Source organism: Mixophyes fleayi, chromosome 3, assembly GCF_038048845.1.
Source record: "Mixophyes fleayi isolate aMixFle1 chromosome 3, aMixFle1.hap1, whole genome shotgun sequence".
NCBI lineage: Eukaryota > Metazoa > Chordata > Amphibia > Anura > Limnodynastidae > Mixophyes > Mixophyes fleayi.
The window spans coordinates 126245188-126269873 of record NC_134404.1 but is presented as its reverse complement, the minus strand read 5'-3'; the positions used below and the strand labels follow the sequence as shown (position 1 = coordinate 126269873).

General features: G+C 37.4%; 1 protein-coding gene and 1 long non-coding RNA gene across 8 annotated transcripts in view; both read left to right on the top strand.

Annotated features, from left to right (window-relative positions):
- The window catches only part of LOC142142770 (uncharacterized), a 508920-nt gene that overhangs the window by 205216 nt on the left and 279018 nt on the right, over positions 1-24686 (top strand). The gene's annotated exons all lie outside the window — the stretch shown is intronic.
- Positions 1-24686, top strand: part of LPP (LIM domain containing preferred translocation partner in lipoma) — a 251578-nt gene that overhangs the window by 117980 nt on the left and 108912 nt on the right. For all 7 annotated transcript variants that reach the window (XM_075202315.1, XM_075202312.1, XM_075202314.1 and 4 more), the window contains 2 exons: positions 4063-4181; positions 7785-7907. In XM_075202315.1, coding sequence (XP_075058416.1) covers positions 4167-4181; positions 7785-7907 — 138 coding nt within the window. In that variant the 5' untranslated portion in view covers positions 4063-4166. The remainder of the gene's footprint in view (positions 1-4062; positions 4182-7784; positions 7908-24686) is intronic.

Sequence of the window (24686 nt, the reverse complement as noted above, 5' to 3'; positions counted from 1 at the left end):
CTATTTATTGTTTGTTTTCTATAAGAATAACTTCATGCTTTTCCAGTTCCTCTTTAAATCCCTCCCCTCACTCTCTATGATGCCTATGATCACCTACAAAGTGCTGCTGCTTACTTTCAAGGCTTTTCTACTTATCGACTCCTCCTTATATACCCTGCATTAATATATCACGATTTGTGCTCTGATCAGAGCTGTCTCCCTGTCAGTCTCTCCACTTCTGTTACTCTCACCTTGAACTCTTCTCCCTCTCAGCCACTTACCTATTGGATACTCTCTGACTTCAAATATTTTAAGCTCCTTCTTTTCTCACCTTAAAGTCTAACCTAAAGACACACCTCATGAATAAAGCATTTTAATAGTCAGTATCAGTCGTATATGGCAACTACTGTGACAAAGCACAATCATCTTTTACACTTACTGCTTCATCTTCTGTCTCTATGTATTCCAACCTTAAATTAGAATGTAAGGTCATGAAAAGCTCCACAAATACAAGGGATATACTGTCTTTCCACTCCCACCATATTCTGCTGTATATACAGAATGTTTATCTCCAGATTTAATTTATACTTGAACCTTTTGCTAAGTACCGTCTATTCGTGTCTTAAATTGATTTGACCTAGCAGGCTAGATATATTTCTGAACCATATGCTTCAAATAACTTTTCTATCGTTACACTTTTTTTTTTTTTTTTAATTAAACTGGCACGTCACATGATCGGGTTACCACTGTAAATATGTAGTGGTGTTTTTATTTTATTTTTCATTTCCTGGCTGTAAATGTTTTTCATATTTATTTTTTTGTAACATGCATTTGATATTAATTTCAGCTAGTCACATCAATCGGAATCGAAGGAGGCCAGTTCATTGCAGTGCTCCAATTCTTCAGATGGGTGTGGGCTGGTGATTTGGTTGCCATAGTGGCTTTTGGTTAAATTTTTACCAAATGTTTCTATTCTGGCCATTGGATACGTGACTGTAATAATACTGTTTTGGGGAATTTGGACAGTCTCTTTCAATCATTTATTTTAGGGTAAAGTTTCTTAGAACTGGCATCCACAAATGTAATAAAAACGGTATTCAGGTCATTCCATTAGTCAGTGTTGGAAACGTAGGCTATTTGAGTAGGCTAAAGCATTCCAGAATAATCAGTTTTGTCTTATTTTTGTCCGTGGAAAGTCTGACATGCCTAAATTTGAGGAGGTGTTTGCACCAAAATTTTGATTTTAATGTGGTAATTTTTAACTTTCACTGCACTTACAACCTCATTCAAAATGAAGAGTTAGGGGTTTATCCCTACAATCCCTAGGTATTACGTGCAAACTAATCACTCCAATTCGAGAATAGGGTTTCCATTGCCGTGTACATCACATGACAATGCTTAGATTTCTATTTTCCTGTTCAGTTTGTTTTCATATGTGTGCTGCGTGGTCAGTGCTGCTATGTGCCCTGTAAAAAGTGTGTGCTGCTGCCACTATAGAAGTGTGGGGAGTGAATTCCCAGTAGACTCCCAAATCAGAATATAAAAGTAGTGCAATAAATGTAAGTATGAAAGCACATGTAATGTGAATAAATTGTTTGTTTAAACACATATTATATATAATATACATAAAATAGCACGTATTAACCTGCACTTGTGATTTTGCCTTGGGACACCCTACTTTTTTATTATATTCAAATTATGTATTTGCTTATTGTTTATAGCTTTGTGTATTTTGGAAATCTCCATGTTTATTTTGTAGTATTGAGGCTTTTGTATAACGCTTTTTGTGGCTAGAAGTCTATCTGCAAGCGATTGTTTTGTGTCAAAAAGTTAAAGAAAAAAAGAGTTTTTACCTGGGATTTTGACCAACAAGCTTGGGATGTTGAATGATATTTACCAAAGTATATATTTTTGGTGTCATTCTATTTGCACATACACAACAAATCCTTATTTATAGCCTTTGGTCTTGAACCAGTAGTATTGTTAAAATATTTTGGATCTATAAATACTAGTAATCAGTATGTAGTAGTTATTTACATTTCAGCGGAATTGGAGCCCGATTTTGAATTTTTCAGGTCTTACAACCTTAGTTATACATTATAGTGGCCTAATGAGTAATTTCTGGTTTCCAAAAGACCTCTACTAGGACATTAGCAGTACACACATATATCATACCCAAGCAGGTTATGATTTGCTGAAAACACACCATAGCTTACACAAATCTTTGCAAGGGCATAAAAGTTTAGGAAGTTAGTATAGGGTGTGGTATGCCAAATAATAATATAGTGGGCCCAACTTTTACATTTTAGTCTTTTTCCCTCCTCTGTAGATATGAGCCATGAAATATTTGTTTTAATTGAGATGCACTCTTAAATCCTTTATTTTTTCTCTCTATTATACACTGAATCAACTATCAAAAAGGCAGCAGTCCCTTTATACAAGTCTCACCAGGGGATGCTTTCAGTATTTTGTTTAATCTGCTTCTCTTAGAAAGTCAGTGCTTTCCACAAATAGTGGTGCATGTGGCTAGAGACATTATTGGTGCATGCCATGTGTTGAGTAGGCTGATTGACAAGTTTCCTGGACACATGACAAGGCCCTACATGTAAGAAGCACTGAATTTCAAAGTTCTCTAAGTAATCCCTCATACAAGAGCCAGTAGGGGTAGTTATTTGGGAAGGCATTGGATAGTAGTGCAGGTTTTCATCAGGGTTCTTGTGTTTTTGAGTCCTGCAATTCTGATACTTAAGGTGGGGTTTAATGTTTAAAAAAAAAAAAAAAGCTTGGATAGACTTGTTTAATTGAGTGTTTCATTTATATGCTTAATGTAAGGTAAAATATGTTGTGCTAACAATTGCTCAATATTGTCAATGGTATCTGGGTAACCATGCTTTTTGAACCACGATATTCCAATGGCAATAAAGGTACCTGCCTCACTGTTTACAAGGTTGAGCACGGAAAAAAGTATTACAGAATGTGTTGATGTCTTTGTTGAGCACGACTCTAATCCACTGAATGAGTGAGTGCATGTTTTGCCACCAATTTTTTAATATCTGAAAAATTGTTATTTAGTATTACAATTTGAATGTACAAATGTGTGTGTACATTCCTTTTATATGAAGGATTTATAGTGTATTAATATTTGCCAGGATAATGCAGTATTAACATCACTGTTTATGTATCAAGCGACGTAATGCACACCAAGTTATTAATCAAATAAGCAACACACCCATCTGACACTGTAAATCTATAGTAGCTAGAAAGTGCCAGATGAAGACATTTTCTTAATGAAATACTGCTATGTAGCTTTGCTTGCATCTTGCCAGCATTTCTAATGAATTGACAGCAGATAACAGGTGGTTTGAATGTATTTAGATACAAACAAAGCCACCCACTGACTGATAATTTCAGCCTCATCTCTTGTCAGTTTTTATACAGTGTAGTAAAATAACCAGGACTAGTTAGATGTCGATATTGTTTCATTGTTGTGAACTAAGCAGTTGTTACATCATTCTATGAATGTCATCATGTAGAAATAATGTGCAACTTGCAAACTGACAACAATTGTTCTCATTCTTTACTTCACCCGTCTGCAGTTTGTTTGATCTGTATATTCTCTCTTTGGAGGTATGTGAAATAAAATATGCGTTTTAAGTATTTATTTTTTTTGTGTCCTCTATTGGACATGGTCATGTCTGTAGAGGATATCTAGCAGAAGATAGATGGACAGCTGAACATCAAGATTTGTACAAGTTCACTTGAGTGTATTGAAATGTTATGTGCAATTTAATGTTGAAGTTGTGAGAGGAATTTCTAAAGGCAATTGGCAGGTTGAGTTATTATTTGTAAAATTAGTCACTATTGTTTACAGGAAGCTTCTTCGCTTTATGTCTGTGCTTGGATTAAAGTGTGTTAGTTTCAGATGGCCCGTCCATTAGAAATGTTATCCTACTGCATGTTTTCTGGTTTTTCTTGTGAGGTGTTAGTCTATGAATCTGATTGACAAAAACTTTAATAAAAAATTAATGATTTTATAAAATAACTCACATTTTTGTTTTTGTTTTTTTTCCTTTGGTTATACAGGGGATTTCCCTCCACCTCCGCCACCACCTCCTGAGGATACAAGCAGTCTTCAGCATACGCCTACTCTTGGGAACTTTCCTCCCCCACCTGCTCCTGACGAAGCAATGTTCAATGTGCAGGTAACCGTTTGGAAATATGCAGTACCTGTAAATAAATTCCTTAATTGCTGGATGAGTGCTATTTTATTTAGTATCAGAGAATCGAATCAAGAACCTGCACACTTTGGAACAATTCCGTGGAACTTTAAAGACCATTTAATATTCTGCTCCCGATTTGGCAGTAGGGAGAGTTTGTAAAGTGTATAACATTCAATACCTTATAGAGTAATGACCAGAGGATCTTACTCATTAATAAAATCATCTGTATGCATTCAGTAAGCTGCCAGCTGCTCTTTAAAATCAAACTGAGCACAAAAATCCCAGTGAAACTGTAAATTGAATCTACCAAGATGTTAAAAGTGGTATAAATATATATTTGTCATTTTTTTTTTCAAGAATCAGAAATAAATTAATAAAAGATTCCAAAGGGTCCATTGAATATATATAGTTTGTGTGTGCACGTTCTTATGAACAATAACACCTGTGTTTATGTCCATGAGAAAACCTGTTTGGGAAATTTAGATGGTGCCGACAATTTTGCTTGATTGCAAGGCTGTTAATTTGTGATTGGGAAAGTTTTATGATCCATCTTCCTGCAGTTTTTGGTTAAAATATGTTTTGTGTATATGTGTGTGCGTGTGTATATATATATGTGTATGTGTGTATATATATATATATATATGTGTGTATATATATGTGTGTATATATATATATATATATATATATATATATATATATATATATATATATATATATATATATATATATATATATATATGTGTGTGTATATATATATATGTGTGTATATATATATATGTGTATATGTATATATGTATATATATGTATATGTATATGTATATGTATATATGTGTATGTATATATATATGTATATATATATATATATGTATATATAATGTGTGTATATATATATATGTGTGTATATATATATATATATATATATATATATATATATATATATATATATATTATTCGTGCTAATGCCATAAAGCCTTAAAATAGAGGCCACATGTATATGTGACTATGAATGCTTCCCTGAGAAGTGCCTTGAAAGTGTGTTTGGTTCTGCAGTGTTACATGTAACAACATTGTGCATGAACAACAAAGTGTTTGCTCTTACTATTTAAATGATATATACTGGACCTCCTGCACAGAGTGGTATACTGCACTGGCACAATCACTGTAGTTGGGAAATATTAGTTGACAGCTTGTTTAACTGCTTTTGGTACATCAACAGATCTATTTTAACATCAGTAAAAAAAGCCACTATGATAAGTTGGCATTAAAATAATTAAGCAACGTTAAGACAATTTATGACCCAGCTTTAAGTTCTTGCCAATAAAGATATACTTTTCTTGTTTTTTCCGTGGCGCAACCTGGGATGGAGAAAGGGGGGGGAAAGAGCGAGACAGTATACACAATACAGCCGAAAACTTTATGCCGTTGTTTGTTTATAGCTTAATTTGCAGATTTGGTCTATAGCTCTTTTGCTATGTTTATAGCTCTAGTTCAGTGTATACTGGGGTGGTGATGGCTCTGCTATGTGTGTATAGCACTTAGGATGAGGGCGGGCAGAGGGGGGGGGGTTGTTAGCTCTGCTTATAGCTCTGTGTTTATAGATCGCGGACCTTACTGCTTATGCTCTTGGGCTTTGTAGTTTTTCACTACACGATGGTAAGCTTATAGCTTACAACGGAGGGTGTATGGTGGTGCACATGTTTATAGCTCAGAATGTTTAGCTCACAACTTGCAGTGGATGGTGTTTAGTGATTCAGGGATTTTTTGTGTTAATGGTGTGGTATGCGATGTGTGGTTATATTATGCTCTACTGTCTGGAATATGTGCAGGTAAATGAATGGTGGTGTGTGATGAGATGTAAGTTGGTGCAGAATAGATCTGAGGGGATCTATGGAGATATGTGTTTAACGTGGTGTGTTGATATTAGGTATAAATAACGTTCTGTGCTCTCTTGCTCTTAGAAGAGCAGTTGTGGGATGTCGATGCTTATGTTGGATTCTTTATCCGGATGCCGTGGGTTGGCGGGTGTATCTTGGTTATATCTTGTAGGTTTGTAGCGCTGGACGAGCGGTCGTAGTAGCTGCGGCCGAGCGGTTAAACCCCCGCTGCACTTCCGGGTGACAGGTGGAGTGCACAGGCGCCTGTGCGTTCCAGTTCAGAGTCGGGCTCTCCTGTCTTGCTTGCCTCTGGGTGTGTGGGATCTCTCTCGTGGTGACTCGTTACTCGGTCGGTGTCTTGTGGGTCTATTTCCAACGTGTTTCGTCCGGAGACTTCCTCAGGGATGTTACTGGATTGTTGGTATGTTGGTCTTCTTATCCTGGTTTCCTGGTGTATTGTCCAATGGGATTGGGGGTGTCCAACTGGAACACCCGGACAATCCGTCACGGCAGCACCAGCTATCAAAATACCAAAACCAAGCGCAGACGTCCAAGGTAAGCCCTCCCAGAAGGGTTTCTGCCACCGACTCCTAAAGATATACTTTTGAATAAATTCTTCCCCCAGATACTTATCAGTGTAGATGGTGTGAGTTAGAGCGCAACCCTGAATGCATGTGAAGACTTTGATATTCCTAGATAATCTCATTGTGACAATAGCATCACCACTGACAATTGTTAGTGTGCATTTTCTTGGTTATCATGCTCTGTGTACTCTGTCTGCATATAATGAAGGTAGAAAACAAGTGTTCCAGTCTGAGTTGTGTGAAGCATGGAATGCTGTAAACTACATTACATTCATTAGATGTGACAGCAACTAACTGGGCAATTGTCTGTCATTTACCCAAAGTCCCTGAGATTAGAAAGCTGATTGCAGACTTGTAAACCATCTGCAAGAGCCCTGCTCAGCCACTCATGAAAGGATAACAATCTAAACCATACAAAACAAATGTATTGCACATGAAACATTACATTTACGAACATGAAAATGTGGCATTGTCGTCATGACAGATGTACCTAATGGAAAACTTTTATATGTATATAATTATAATCTCTCTTACATATATATCCATCACTCTCTATCTCTAGGATAGTGTTTCAGATGTATACATCTGGAGAGATGCATAATTTTTGTATTTTATGATTTTAAAATAAAGTTTGGAGATCTGTTTGAATGATAATGACAATTAATATCTGAACACAAACTGGATGCAAATGGGTGCTATTACCACCTAGATGATTAATTGGCTTGGTGTTCCTCTAGTAAAGTACTGCTTTAATTGCAATTTTCTTATCATATCTGCACAATTAGTATTTTTATTGTCTATAACTCTATGTTAATAATCTGCACAATTAGTAAGATTTTTTGTCTCTGTAACAATACCCGTTGCGCTTAAATAGATACTGGTCTATTCACAACTGGTTTATGGTTGTACTTAAACTACAATGTGTATGGTCCTTAAACTACAATGTGGCCTCTTCTTTTCATATTGTATTCCTTGTGTAGCAGGGGCACCCATTTTGCTAGGAATTTGTTTTTACGATGTGGGAATTGTATTTGTTTTGTAATATTTGTTTAGAAGAATCTGAATAAGTTTGTTAAATAAGAAAAATTTTTAGGAGACAAATAAAAATTGTTATGTCTCTTCCACAGATAAACACAGGGGGTAAGACCATAGAGGAACGACGTTCAAGCCTAGATGCAGAGATCGACTCCTTGACAAGTATCTTAGCTGATTTGGAAAGCAGTTCTCCATACAAGCCACGTACAAGTCAGGTACAAGTCACAGCATGGGAATTTTACATAAAATTGTTTATATTACCTGCACTCCCCCCCCTTCAAAGATGCACTATTTTTGTAATAATGTATTTTATATTACTTTACATATTAGACAGGACTTGCTGAGCAATACAACCTCAGTCTCGCACAACCATTCATGGTCTTCCTTCTAGAGCACTAAAGCTCACTTACCTCTCACACTATGGTCACCAAATATGGTCAAAAAGAACTATCTACTTTTTAACATAAGAGGGGTGTTACAATCCCACTTCAAATGGGTTGTACAGCTTTACAGCCAACTTGAGCCACAGATACTGAATTCTAAAGGCAGATCTGCTGTGAGAGTTTTGAAGAGGCAGGAGTCCTCTACCTGTTAGGGTTCCTATACTGCAGTAGTTCTCAACCTGTTTCTTGGTGTGACCCATCTGTTGACACATCTGCTCTGAGATTCAGATTTTTTTTGTTTTGCAAATATAGTGATCATGAACAATATAATGGTAAATCTTAGCTGTTACTTTAGTTTTCTGCCAATATACATATGTCCAGTATCATCACCCCTTAATTTTAACTCTTTAGATACTCTATCACACCTAAAATCTTGTGACTCATTCAGCCTTGCACAGGTTTTCCCCAATACACTGTTTGGGAATCAAGTCTCTATTTTAAGTACTGTTATATCTAGTGTGTTTGGTACATTTTCTTTTCATATAAGTTAGTTGTAAAGGGCAGCAACATACAGGAATCCGTTTGCAATCCGCTCAGATTACATGTGAAAGATCCCTAAAGGAGAGTGACTGTCTGCCACAGTTCATAATGCTAATATATAAAGAATACAATCTTTAATTCAGCACACCAAGGAACCAAGCACACCATGTATGTCTTTTCTAGATTCCACATGGGCTACCAGTTTTATTTCCCTTTATCAATTATTCCCTGGTGAGCCACAACGTTAAAACCACTGGCAAGTGAAGTGAATAACATTGATTATCTATTTACAATGGCACCTGTCAAGGGAGGGGATGTATTAGGCAGCAGGTGAGCAGTCAGCTCTTGAAGTTGATGTGTTGGAAGCAGGAAAAATGGGCAAGCACAAAGATCTGAGCGACTTTTACAAGGGCCAATTAGTGATGGCTAGACGACAGGGTCACAGCATCTACAAAATGCCAGGTCTTATGGTGTGTTCCCAGTATGCAGTGCTTAGTATCTTCCAAAAGTGGTCAAGAAAGGACAACCGGAGATCTGGCATCAGGGTCATGAGCGCCCAAGGCTCATTGATGCATGTGGGAAGCGAAGGCTAGCCCATCTGGTCTAATCCCACAGAAGAGCTACTGTAGCAAAAAATGCTGAAAAAATTAATGCTGGCAATAATAAATCAAAAAGGAAAGAAAATATGTTAAACAAAAAGTACGATCTATAATATATAGACCCAAAATATAGCTTTTGTTAATAAATGATTAAAGATACCCATTTATTACCAGAGCAAAAGTTTAAAAAATTTGAAACTTTGCGCTGGTCATGAATGGGTATATTTAATCATTTATTAACAAAAGCTATATTTTGGGTCTATATATTATATATAGTCCTTTCCGTTTAAATGACTTTCTTTCCTTTTTTAAGCATAAACAAAATAGTCATGAGAAAAGGTGCATATGTGCCTTCCCATATGTAATAATATAATAAACATATGATGAATAGAAATTGAATATTGCTCTTATACTAGAGAAAATATGTTTATATGATTTTGAGGATATACAAATCTGTGAATTAGACTGGTGTGGTATTTTCTCCTATTTTTTTTTTTTTTTTTTCCTTTTTCATATTTTTTTTCTTTTCCCCCTTTGCACTATGATAGCAATGTGTTAAAACACACAGTGCATGATAGCTTGCTGCATAGCTGCACTGGTCAGAGTGCCCATGCTGACCTCTGTCCACCGCAGTAAGCGCCTGCAATTGGAACAGGAGTGCCAGATTTGGACCATGGAGCTATGGAAGAAGGTGGCCTGGTCTGATTCAGGTTTTCTTTTACATCATGTGGACGGCCAGATACATGATTGCTTTGTTTACCTGCGGAAGAGATTGCACCAGGATGCACTATGAGAAGAAGACAAGCTGGCGGAGGCAGGTTGATGCTCTGGGCAATGTTCTGCTGGAAAACCTTATTTCCTGGCATTCATGTGGTTTTTACTTTAACACGTACCACCTACCTAAACATTGTTGTGCACCAAGTACACCCCTTCAGGGCAGCTATATTCCCTGGTGGTAGTGGACGGATAATGGCCCTGCCACACTGCAAATATTGTTCAGGAATGCTTTAAGGAACATGACAGAGTTCAAGGTGTTGACTTGGCCTTCAAATTCCTCAGATCTCAATCCAATCGAGCATCTGTGAGATGTGTTGGAAAAACATGTCTGAGCCATGGCGGCCCCACCTTGCAACTTACTGAACTCATGGGATCTGCTGCTATCATCTTGGTGCCAGATACCGCATGACACTTTCAGAAGTTTCGTGGAGCATATGCCTTCTGGGTCAGTGTTGTTTTGGTGGCACAAATGGGACCTACACAATATTAGGCAGGTGACTTTAACGATGTGGCTGATCGGTGTATACAGACTGTGTTTTTTATTTTACACAGTTCAACTTTTAACATTCAAATTTTCTACTGAACAATATAATCTGTTCAATTGTAGAAAGCTTGAAAGTAAGACTTGAGGCAACATTGTCACATTCCAGGTAAATCAGTTTTAGAGGCAGATTTTTAACACAATCTCTGTACTAAAGATACTTTGGCATAATCACATTTAGACATTGGGTCTAGTTCATGTGTGTAATAGTTTAATATATGCTTTTTCTGCTGTAACATGGCGAGAAAAGCGATAAAGTATAATTTTTAGTAGACTTTCTTAGTCTATAATGTTGCTCTTCACTTCATCAGTTCTAATTTGTTTTTCATTACCATAGTAATATAGAATTACATTTACATGTGAGGGAATTTTCCCCCAAAAATATCTTAACATGTTTGGTATGTGACCTGTTTTCTTCTCAAGAAATGTGAAGAAATAAGAGGGAAGTATATATGCAATGTAGAATGTTTGTAATTTCAGCTCTAAATTGATTCTGGAAAGAGGAACTAAGTTTCAATGTGGGGGCCATAGTGGAAAGGACATAATGCATGCAATGGGTCAATTGAATGTCCCAGTCTTTTTCCTTGTTTATGAATTGTAAATTATTGTGTTTCTGCTCACAAGGAAATGATGGCTAATTTGACTTTACGGCAACATTCTTGTCAAATCTTTTTGTTTGTTTTTCCCTTCATTTCACTCAAACAATGAAAAAAAAATATGGTTTAATATAACAAGGGAAAACAGACCGACCCTCGTCTTAATTGTTTACATAGCCTGACACATTCTTTGTCAAAGAAATAAATGGCTTAATATTCAGAATTGGTATTATTGTATAGCAATACTTATACGTATGATATATACAGTAATGACAAACCAGATGCCATATAACAAAAATAACGTAATATCAAATTTGAGAAGTAGTTAATTCCAATAAGTCATTAAAATGACCTTAACATGGATATAGAGATGCATAAATATAAAAAAGTTACTAAGATGCCAATAAAATAGCGTGTATTGTTGTTGTTTTTTCTTTTGTTGCATGTGATATGTCTGACTATATGCTACTCAGAAATATACACTGTACTGGTACATGAAATGCTGACACAACATACACATAGGAAAACGCAGATGTGACATGCTCAGAGGTTCCTGAGCAGCACTAAACTATCATTTGGAACCCTGGAACTATCCAATCATATTATTGAAAACTTGAAAGATGTGTGTTATATTCCTCTCAAGCAACATATGAATTCAAGGTCCTACATACACTTTCCTAATCTTTTCATCACTTTCCAATCACACATGTTTTTAGACAGTAAAATTCCTTGAAGCCTCCTTGATCTTACTGAAGACTTGAAAGGCCTCTACATTAAATCATCATCATGTTGGCTTATTTTTTGTTAAATGACCAATTACAATCTGTTATTGGTCACATGAGAAAAGTTATCATATTTCTGGATTTGGGAGGTGTTGGATTATTTTATATATAAAAACACATATTTGATGGTCGATACACTTTCTGTTTCACATTACTGTGTGTTTCTAAATATTTAAATGCCTGCTCAATTAAAAAATACCTCCCTTAATGTAGAGGGAATGAACATTTCAGAAAAGTGAACCCGGATATTTATAATCTTGTGTACATAGCATGTTGTTGTTTTAAAGATGGGGAAACTCTTAGATTTGATGGTAATCCATTTTATACAGTGATTATACATAGGGAGGTAAAACCCATGGTGCTATTATTTGTTTTAAGGGTAATTGATATTCTTCCGTTCATCTCTGCAGATATGTATGGTTCAAATTTTTCCAAACTCAGTAGTTTTTAAGCAAGTTGTAGGAATTTCAGCAATGTTATGGAGGGGGAATGCTAGTGAGGAAGAGGTTACAATAGTCAAAGTGGGAAATAATGAGCGAGTGGACCAGTGTTTTAGTTACTTCCTAAGTGAGGAAGGGACATATTTTAGCAATGTTGTTGAGATGTTGGTGACAAGACTGTTATAGGGACTTGAGGTAAGGGAAGAAATGAAGAGCAAAGTCTAAGAAAAAGCCAAGGAAGCATGCGTGGGAAATAGGGGGGAGAGTTTATTTGTCAACTGTGAGAAAGATGTGGGGAGAGGTCCTGGCATTAGCAAAGGGAAAGATAATAAACTCAAATTTGGACATGTTCAGTGTGAGAAAGTGTTTTGGCATCCAGGTGGACATGGTGGAGGGGCAATTAGGCACGTGGCATAAGAAAGACGGTGATCGGTGGGTGGAGGTAAGGTAGTTACGAGTGTCCTAATAGAGGTGGAAGGAGTGTATGAGTTCACCCAGCCTATTTATTCTATACTACAGATTTTTATCATGAATTTCTTAGCTATACGTATAGTTGGGCTTTACTATCCAGTGAGTATTTGGGAAAAATGGTATGTTCTATTTTGTTTTCAAGCTTTTGAGTTCTAGTAGTTCTGCAATTTTAGATTTAAAGATATTTAATATATATTCTTAAATGTCACATATATGGCTTTGTCTTAAACTGCAAATGTTTTGCAATGTTGTATCTACCCAGACCAAACAAGTATCAAAATTCCTTACCTTTTGACCTTTTTTGGATGCTGAAGGCCATAACTTGGAGTGGCCTTAATGAAGTGGCTGATTAGTTCACAAGCCTTTATTGACAAAGTGCAATATGTAAAAAAACATATTTCCTCAAAAGTGACCTTTTTGCTCTAGGTTAGACAAATTTATATATGAATATAGATCTATATAGATAGATGGATATCACTTGCTTCTCCCACATCGAAAAATCTTAACCTTTCATAGTATGGCTGTGGATTGGGTTAAGTTAGGGCAGCGGTTCCCAAAATGTGCACCGCGGCTCCCAGGGGTGCTGTGGCCAGGGGACAAAAAACAGTTTACCAATCCGACGGCGCCCAGGACCCAGCATTTTCCTCCCTCCTTGCTTCTCACTGAATGTTGGGCATGACATCATCACACCCCACATATTCAGTGAGAAGCGGCAGGAGAGAGGAGAATGCTGGGTCCCGGGCGCCGCCGGATTGGTGAGAAGACAGAAGAAATGGAAGAATGAAGGCCAAGTATGGTAAGTAAATAAACGGAGGAGAATGTGAAAGGAAACTGTAATGGAGGGCAGAGTGAGGATGAAGAGGGGCAGACAGTGTAAAGGTGAAGGGGCACAGTGTGATTTTTGTACATGTTGTTTTATTTTGTTTGATCTTATACCTCTTAATATTAACTGTAAATTATTCTTTGACAGAAATATAGTTGAAAAAAAGATATAAATATTATTTTCCCTTGGATGTATGTATATTATTTTTGCAACCAACTTACTAAGTATTTCTGTCCTGACCTAAATACTTATTACGTTATTTTGACTCAAATACTTAAAAAACGGGACTGCTCGGTAATTATTTTGGGAGAGGTGCCTTGAAAAAATTATGGAGACTAAGGGTACCGCGAACAAAAAAAAGTTTGGAAACCACTGAGTTAGGGCATTGTGATCTGGCATATTCTATTCACTTCACACCAGACCTGTTCAAGCCAAATTACACCATAAGTCTAATTTAACCTTTGTGCATATTTGGCATTGTTATTAGTATTTGTTTTATAAAAGACTTGTATTCTAGGTTTAGAGGTTCATAAAGTTGCTCACACTGTAAATACTATATTGTCATTTTTGGCCAAACGTATTAAATTAGCACGTATTGGTGACCAAAAACAAAAGTCATTCTTTATGGTTTAAAATCGAATAATGATTTATCAGGGTGGCACTATGCCAATTACCACATTGGCCTGAGTGACCATCGGCACACAGCCCTTTAAGATTTCTTTGTTCATCCTCTCCACTGTATTAACAAATCTGCCCAATTTGACATTGTGGGCAAAAAAAGGTACAGATCCAGTGAGTGAGCTAAAAGGGGCAAAGGTCTGAATGGATTCCGTTTTACACATCTGTGACTGGATCACTGATAAATAACTTTTGGTATAAATTTATTTAAAGGAAATAGCGCAGGGCGCTTATTTATATAATTGCACATGCACTTATTTTTGATATTGTGTATATTTTGAGATAGGAAATCGTTATTTCTGAGACCAGGGTAGAAAATGTGTTTTTTCTGTGAATGCATTCATGTCTAAGGTATATGTTTGATGTCTGATAAGCATTTGTAAGTGTGTTGTGTAGTCTAGAGGATGTTCTCATTAAGGCTAATTAAGTCTATTCAATGTGAGTGACCAACACTTGAATGCACAACAGGGGGCCATTACCTGAATGCAGGTCCTGTTCCACAGACAGGAACTGTAAACAATAGAGACAGAACATCTGAAGAAATCAGGGGGATGTGGAAGTTAAATTGTGTTAGATGCAAAACTAGATTACATCCTGAGATCTGCTGGAAATCAAGTTGATATGCAAGTTCAATTGTTAGATGCAAAATTAGATTACATCCTGAGATCTGAGAGAATATTCTAGATGGGTTGGAGCCAGCTAGGTCCAAGGGGCTGGTTTACCTCTGCTAGAAGTTTATGTAAGAACTGTATAAAAGGTGACCTGTGTGAGCATGTAATGTATCATTCTGATGTTCCATCTGACCTGACCAGTTATACCTCTAATCAGTGGAACTGTCCTTGTCAGGGCACTTGAGCAATAAACATCACTCTGCTTCAAAGACCTGCTTGACAACTTCTTCAATATTGCTGTAATCCTGTGACCTGCAGATTAGACCCTAAATCTAAAAATTCTCCGGCTGTCTGAGGTTTGCACCCAAGCTTTTCCAGTACCACTGCTCTGCCTGCTACCCATGCAGCCCTGGTCAGTGTGATAGGCCAGGGGGGATCCATCCACAGCTACCCTGATCTATAGTAGAGGTCAGGAGTACCAGCCCAGGTACACTAGCAACGATGTACGCTAGCAGCGTCAGTTACCCAGAAGGAACGTGGTTCTGAGTGCCATAAAATGAGCTCAGGGGTGGCAGCATGCCCCTCCCACTGCGGAAGGAAGGGCGTATTCGGAATAACGAAATGGGACGGTGGCAAAGTAAGCCCAGCCGATTCCCAGCAACAGACAGGGTGGCATAGGTGGTCCATCTTGTCACAACATCTTTTTTACATTTTTATATATATAAACTATTTTTCACACATTTCCAACCAAAGCAGTAGGCTTTGTTTTTGTTAAAACCCAGTTTACGTATGTACGGGTTGGCACAATTGCATTGTCTACTAAAGGCAGCCAATACCTCTGAAAAGCAAGCAAACAAAATAGAAGGAAACAGGAGAAGACATGGAACACACTCCACTGAAAATGGAGTTACTGAGTAAAACATATTTTAAAATACAGTCATGGCCAAAAGTTTTAAGAATGACCAATATATTATTGTTAACAAAGTCTGCTGCCTCAGTTTGTATGATGGCAATTTTCATAAACTCCAGAATGTCATGAAGAGTGCTTAGATGAATTGCAATTAATTTCAAAGTCCCTCTTTGCCATGACAATGAACTATATCCCAAAAACATTTCCACTGCATTTCAGCCCTGCCACTAAAGGACCAGCTGATATCAGTTCAGTGATTTTCTCGGATCATCAAGAACTTCAAGGACAGAGGTTCAATAGTTGTGAAGAAGGCTTCAGGGCGCCCAGGAACATCCAGCAAGCGCCTGGACCATTTCCTAAATTTGATTCAGCTGCGGGATGGGGGCACCACCAGTTCAGAGCTTGCTCAGGAATGGCAGTAAGCAGGTGTGAGGGCATCTGCACGCACAGTGAGGCGAAGACTTTTGGAGGATGGTCTGGTGTCAAGAAGGCCATCAAAGAAGCCACTTCTCTCCAGAAAAAGCATCAGAGACGGACTGATATGCTGAAAAAGGTACAGGGATTGGACTGCTGAGGACTGGGGTAAAGTCATTTTCTCTTATGAATCCCCTTTCAGATTGAATGGGGCATCAGGAAAAACGCTTGTCCGGAGAAGGAAAGGTGAGCACCACCATCAGTCCTGTGTCATGCCTACAGTAAAGCATCCTGAGACCATTCATGTGTGGGGTTGCTTCTCAGCGAAGGGAGGGGGCTCATTCACAATTTTGCCTAACGACACAGCCAGGAGTAAAGAATGGTACCAAAACATCCTCCAAGAGCAACTTCTCCCAACCATCCAAGAACAGTTTGGTGACAAACAATGCCTTTTCCAGCATGATGGAGCACCTTGCCATAAGGCAAAAGTAATAACTAAGTGGCTTGGCTATCAAAACATCGACATTTTGGGTCCATGGCCAGAAAACTCCCCAGACCTTAATCCAATTGAGAACTTGTTTGTCCACGTGCCTCCTGAAGAGGTGGGTGGACAAACAAAAACCCACAAATACTGACAAACTCTAAGGGGGGTATTCAATTGTTAGCGAGATGGGTGAAAATCCCGCGCTCGAAAAATATAAACGTTAATACGGTAATTACTCGCTGAATTTCAGCTGAAATCCAGCGAGTAAATTACCGTATTAACGGTATTTACGCGCAAATTACCGTAGTAACGGTAATATTTTTTCGAGCGCAGGATTTTCACCCGTCTCACTAACAATTGAATACCCCCCTAAGCATTGATAAGGGAAGAATGGTCAGCCATCAGTCAGTTTGTGGCCCAGAAGTTGATTGACAGCATGCCAGGGTGAATTGCAGAGGTCTTCAAAAAGAAGGGTCAACACTGCAAATATTAACTCTTTGCATAAACTTAATGTAATTATCAATAAAAATCTTTGACAATTATGAAATGCTTGTAATTTTGCTTCAGTATACCATAGCAACATCTGACAAAAAGGTCTAAAAATATTGAAGCAGCAAACTTTGTGAAAACCAATACTAGTGTCATTCTCAAAACTTGGCCATGACTGTATTTTAAAATACGTTTTGCTCAGTAACTCCATTTTCAGTGGAGTGTGTTCCATGTCTTTCCCTGTTTCCTTGTAGTTTGTTTGCTTGCTTTTCAGAAATGGATAGAACTATTGGCTGCCATCAGGAGACTTTGTAATTGTGCCAACCTTTCTATAAAAATAAAAACATGTATTTATTTGCATTGTCAGACCTATCTGTATTTAAGCATTTATCCCACTTTTCACAATTAATGATATTTACATGATCTAATAAGTCCTGGCAATACAGTTTTGTCCTTATAACTGCACGTTTAGACCGCTTTTCCAGTTAAAAAATAAAATAATTCTCCACAGAACTGAGGATCGCTATGGAAACAATAAACTGGAGTCTGCAAGAGAAAGTATACTACAAAACCTCTTCATATAGTTAGTGTTTATGCAGTTTCTTGAAGTAAAACTTTTTTCTTAAATTTTGAAATGTCTGAACCCTGATAATTGTTTCTAAGTTCAATGGCACGAAAGTTTGGTGCATTGTATATATTACGCTAAATTGTTACCTTTTCAGCATATGTAGTTTCTTTTCTCACATTTATTATTATTATTATTAATAATAATAATTTTTATTTATAAGGCGCCACAAGGTATCCACATAGATGTACAGGGTACACACAATAGGAAAGTGCAAGGTAGAACAGTACAGTACAATAAATAACACTATAACTCTGGTAACTCAAAGCACAGCTTTTTTTAGTACCGTATATACTCGTGTATAAGCCTAGTTTTTCAGCATATTTTTGTATGCTGAAAAAGCCCACTCTGCTTACCCTAGGGTATTGCTTACATTATCTTTGATTTATTTAGGTTAGGTTATACACAATTATTTTATAATCATTTATGAATGTTCCTTGTCATCTACTGTTATTTATGGTTTGGCTAAAAATGATTTCATAGATTTAACCTATCATTTTTATTTAGGTTTTTGTGGTGAAAATGGCGCTGTTTTCCACCCTAGGCTTATACTCGAGTCAATAAGTTTTCCCAGTTTTTTGTGTTAAAATTAGGTGCCTCTGCTTATATTCGGGTCGACTTATACTCGAGTATATACGGTAGTTTTGTTTAAATCCTCATGTGCGTCTGTTTGTAGTCTGTGACCCCAATCTCTAAACATTTATTGTAAAGTTTTTTTTTGGATAAATTGAATGTATCCAAATAAATGAATCTTGGGAATAGTAGCAGGAAAGGGGAGAAACCAAATATGTACAAGGATTAATGTATATCCATAATAACATATAAGTTACCATAATTAGACATTTCTAGCAAACCTTAAAAGCGCATATTTTTACAATTGTATGACCGGGTACTATACTCTAGTATAAAACACTGGGGAGAGAGCATGCAATATAATTTAAACACTAAACAATGAAATGTGAATGTTCAGGAATAAATTGTTCCCTCCTTTGTTTTAAGCCATCAGTCTGAAGTATTTTGTCTTGAAGAAATTTGTTGCATTATGCTCTGCCAAGATCCTTTGTGCATCACTGTCAACTGTTTACTATTGTTTGTCCTTGGTAGTATTTTTTTACTGCTGATACCAGATGGGGAGTAGGTGTACTTGCTTGCTTGAGCACTGTATACACTGAAGGCAGTACATTTGCTAAACTCAAACAGTGCTTGTTCATTTACAGTTGAATTATAGTAATTAGTAGTTTAATTATAGTCACATCTGTACCAAGTCAAAAACAATATATACATATAAAAACAAAAAAACGGTTTAGTAGTTGTGATGACTGTGCCCAATCAAGATTTTAGATCTATAAATAAAATGTTAATTTTAGTCTGGATGCAATTATACAAGTGATGACATTAAACCTGTCAACAGAACTCTCTTTCCAAATAGTAGCTCATAGTGTGATTGTTGATAAATGTAACTGTTTGGCCTGTTTACTGTCTGTTGAAGTAACAGCGATACAACTGCGTTTGAATGTGTTTATTTAAATGTAATTGCTATTGGATGCAAGGAGGGCAAATGGTGAGGTCTTTTGGCTCCTATACTGAATGTTCAGCAAGTTTTTGCCTGTGTATTGTCACAGACTACTGATTTGGCATACAGTAGACCTGCAGTGTTCAATGAGTGTTGTCCGAATTCATTGTATTGGCATGAGCAGCTGTATTATGTTAGAATGTCTTTTGTTGGCATGTTATGTTGGCACTGTTTGCTATTTCCCTGGAATGCATTATATTCCTTTTCCTAGTTTAGATAAAAGACAGGCATTTAATCACACGTATGGTACTGGTTGGGTGTTATCTGAATCTGTGTATAGTCTGAAACTATATTTTTCTTTTCTGCTTAAAATTGATGACTCTATCCATTATGTGATAATTAAGAAAAAGTGTTTTTGGACTGTCATTGACAGAAACTATCAAGATCAGTTTATTTTTTTCATCTGCTTATCAATCTGAAACAATACATTGAATGCATTATTTAACTAGTTGTAACATCCAGTAGATCCTGGATCATTTAGGTCTGTGATGCAGTGTAAACAAGTTTTTCAGCAATTGTTCTGTTTTCAGGCCTATCATTAGAACAAAGAATCAACTACTTAAGATGTTGGTTTTCTAAAAAGATTGAGCATAGCATCTTATAATGTTATTTACTGCTGCTTCTTTTTTTCTATTTTTCTTCATTATCTTTTGTTTCATACTAATAACACATGAAAATTAATTTCCTACCTCTGAACGAGGTGGTGCCCCCCTGTATTGGATTAAGTGTTTGCCACATTCTTGTTGAGGACCTGAAGAGCGTTTGACAAGTCACACTGTTACAGCCTATTTCAGGGCAGCTTGTCACACTATTCCCAGTACTGTATTATGTTCCCATAACTCTTGGTCGCCTTTGCTTTCCTTCAAGTGACATTTCTGCGTTTGACATTATCACACTCTACACTATTGATTTCTGTCTCTGCGTCTCGTTATACATTAAATCCTCAGCAGGCTGCAACCTGCTGTGGAACATACTGTACTGTAACTTTCCTCAAGCCATCTTTCATTCACTGTGTGACAAGGATAAATATGGACTTGTAGAACACTGACATAAAGCAAATACAGTCCAGATGACAGCTACTTAGCTTAGAAACTTTCAGCACTTGCTCTAAATGTAATATACATATTGAAGTTTAAATAGCAATATCACAGCAATTATCCCTAGTTAGTTTGTTGACACTTCACTAAAATAGGAATCATTTACATCTGTACCCTACTGGCCCAGTGACTGAAATGTTAATATGTAAGTGGGTTTTAGTATAGTGACAATTTTAGGATTTGAATATGAGGCATTGGGTCCGTTATTGGAATTTCTAGTATTTTTTTATACAGTTAGGAGGGCACTATCTAACACTTGTTTGCTTATGGTTTCTGGTGTGGTCCCTGAGCAATCAATTCCTTTCAGTGAGTGAGTTATGACAGGTATATCTGTCTGGTGTTTACATGCTATGTTGATTGTTATATAATAGCAAAAATATAATGTAGTGAAAATTACACTGCAAATCAGTACAAGTCACAAGCAAGTGGTACTGGAAACCAGAATGGGGCTTAAGGTTCCAGTTGTTGTTTGCTGGTTACTACAAATCTACTTCCCCTCAGTCTGGTGTATCATTATGTTTTATGAGCACGTTTACACTGTATATTGCAGTATACAAATTACGATGAGTTTCCGCAGAAGACTATTAAAACCAGTTTGTGGCCTTGGGGCATTGTGTATCAGTATTGATTGCTTTCCAGAATCAATGTCTTGGGATACTTTCAGATACCACACTTTTAATGAAATGCATTGTCTTCTCTTGTAATGTAGTAAAGCCATATATTACTCTAAAGATGATGTATCACATGTCTAACATTATTTCCATTTAACTGTGACATGCATTTTTGCTATTTGTTTTCATTGCGACTAAATTAATATAGAGGTTGCATAAAAGTATACTCTTTGTCATTTTGGCCACTTTGATCATCATCATCATCACCATTTATTTATACAGCACCACTAATTCCACAGCGCTGAACAGAGAACTTACTTACATCATTCCCTGTCCCATTAGAGCTTACAGTCTAAATTCCCTGACACAAACAGACTATGGTCAATTTGATAGCAGCCAATTAAATAGTATGTTTTTGGAGTGTGGGAGGAAACCGGAGCACCTGGAGGAAACCCACGCAAACACGGGGAGAATTTACAAACTTAAAACAGATAAGGCCATATATACATGTCATAAAGGCCTATAGGACACACACACCACTAGGTTGGGTCAAGTAAGGTCTAGATGAAGTTTTAAACCAATTTCCTAAATTAACACCGATGGAGCTTTCTCTCTGTTGTTCCTATTCTATTTAGATATTAGTTTTCCATCCTGGCAGTACTGGCCACGTTATCCTCCATGCATACATCTTAACTAAGTTTTTGGTATCAGAAAAAAGGATCAGGCAGAGCCGTAACTAGAAATTTTAGTTCCCTGGGTGAGAGAGAGAGCATGCCCCCTCCATCCCCCCAATCCCCATCCTGTTAAGTGTAGTTGCTTTTTTCCAGCCATGATAAACACTCAGTATTTCATCCTGGGAGGTCACTTTCCCTAGCTCAAAAAACAACAAATAATGTTAGCTATCGCAAAGCAAGCCGGCACAGCAAGCAGCTCATCTCTATGTTGACAGTTCCACAAGTGTATTGTCCCAATTTCAGCGTGACAGTCGTGAATGTAGGGCTCTGTTTGTCCTGTTGGTGAGAATGTTGGAGAAGGAAGATACAGTCAGGTCCATAAATATTGGGACATCGACACAATTCTCATATTTTGGGCTCTATACACCACCACAATGGATTTGAAATGAAACAAACAAGATGTGCTTTAACTGCAGACTTTCAGCTTTAATTTGAGGGAATTTACGTCCAAATCATGTGAACAGTGTAGGAATTACAGCGGTTTCTATATGTGCCTCTCACTTTTTAAGGGACCAAAATTAATGGGACAAACTAAACAATCCTACATCAAACTTTCACTTTTTAATACTTTGTTGCAAATCCTTTGCAGTCAATTGCAGTTTGAAGTCTGGAAGGCATAGACATCACCAGACGCTGGGTTTCATCCCTGGTGATGCTCTGCCAGGCCTCTACTGCAAATGTCTTCAGTTCCTGCTTGTTCTTGGGGCATTTTCCCTTCAGTTTTGTCTTCATCAAGTGAAATGCAGCTCAATCGGATTCAGGTCAGGTGATTGACTTGGCCATTGCATAACATTCCACTTGTTGGCCTTAAAAAACTCTTTGGTTGCTTTTGCAGTATGCTTCGGGTCATTGTCCATCGGCACTGTGAAGCGCCGTTCAATGAGTTCTGAAACATTTGACTGAATATGAGCAGAATATATTGCCCGAAACACTTCAGAATTCATCCTGCTGCTTTTGTCAGCAGTCACATCATCAATAAATACACTCTTGTGAAGTCTTCTTCTGTAAGTACCCTCAAATTAAAGCTGAAAGTCTGCAGTTAAAGCACATCTTGTTTGTTTCATTTCAAATCCATTGTGGTGGTGTATAGAGCCCAAAATATGAGAATTGTGTTGATGTCCCAATATTTATGGACTTGACTTTAGCTGATGGGGGTGTGGCCATGCATCTGGTACCGCTGCCGGGGCCTTGGATGTTGGAAGGTTTGGTATTAAGACAGGTTTAAAAGTGTATTATGTGGCTGGCAGTATACAATGTAACCTGTGGCTCTTCAGTTTTTTTGAGCAAGTTCCAGCTTGCCCTCTGGTAGGACATGCTGTGCTTTGTAGTTTCACAACACTGAAGAGCAAGTATTGATACAACAGCTAATCTGATGCCACTGCGATACTGGTAGAGTGTGATAAAGCTTAACTTACCACTTCACCAGGCCAGTCTTTGCAGATGTGTGCATGCGTAAGCCAGCTTGCCAGATTTGGGATTTAATTTTTTAAAAAAATGAAGTAAAGATCAAATTTATTTTAAGAAAATATGTAAAAACCTTTATAGAATAAAAATGCTTTGCTCAAAGAATAAAGCATTTGTTTTTAAATTATTTGATGAGATTGCGAGAACAGAACAGGTATTGTGGTGCTACAAGTAAAATTAAAGTTAAATTCACAAGGGAAGCCTTCACTTGTGAATGCTGGTGAGTTATTTCTGGCAAAAAACTATTGATAAAATGAATAAAATCTATCGCTGGCGAACACTCCCATTTTTGATGGTAATAGGACTGTTCATTCTTTAATAAATTTGCCCTTAAATACATGCAACTTCAAAGAGGAATCCCTGTCTAAAAAGCGTATGTGCTTATGGGGTTATGAATGGTACAAATAGTGGGTGGCCGTAGCGCCCTAAAAGGCTACGACACTGGGATCAAGAGCCTGCTTTGTAAAATGTACGCTACTTGTGACAGTGAAAAAAGGGAGGTACAAAGTTGTCTTTTATCTGGGGCTCCCTTTTACCGTTAATAACTGGATGTTACTGACCACTCTTACTGTTCTCTGTTACCACACACTCACTGTGAGAGCCAACTGGGCACTCGTAGGAGGAAAGTCGCTGCAACCACCAGGTTCTTTCACCAGCACCTAGAACTGCTTACTTCTGGGTGTTTGGTATAGCTGCTGCAGCACCTCTTTGCTCGTGACTGTGGCTGCTTCCTCCTGTCTGCTTCTTTGGGATCAGGGCTGTTTACGATTCCTCCTGATCACCCTCTTTGGTGCAGGACTGCTGGGTAGCTGACAGAACATTGACACAGATAGCTGGGTTTAACACTGGACAGACGGTAATTGGATAGAATTTAGTTCTTGTCTGTCTTTCAAAAGAATATAGCAGACATTAAGTGTCAAGGAGGTTCATGCAAGTGGGATGGTGTGTTGGCTCAAAAGTAGTCCTTACAAAGCTGTTACATACCCTCTGTGGTAGTGATGATCACCCAAGATGTTATACAAGTTAGAATATGCTTTAGATGCACAATACAGCTCTTTTTATACAATTTCTGACTCATGTTGGCAGGGGGTAATCAAGCCCTCTTCCTGCACCTGGCACCACTGATCCGTTACATTTAGTTGTTATAATACGAAAATCAATAAATTTACAATACAAAAATAAATACATTTTCAACAACATACAACAGGCACATTCGGTGGTATTCGTTTACCTGGCGGTATTTACACCGACAAAGTCGAGACCAACGGAAAGAGAAACGATAACTGTAAAAACGACAAGAATATAACAGACTTACCTGTAAAACGACACAGCAGATTTGCGAAAAGAGCGGC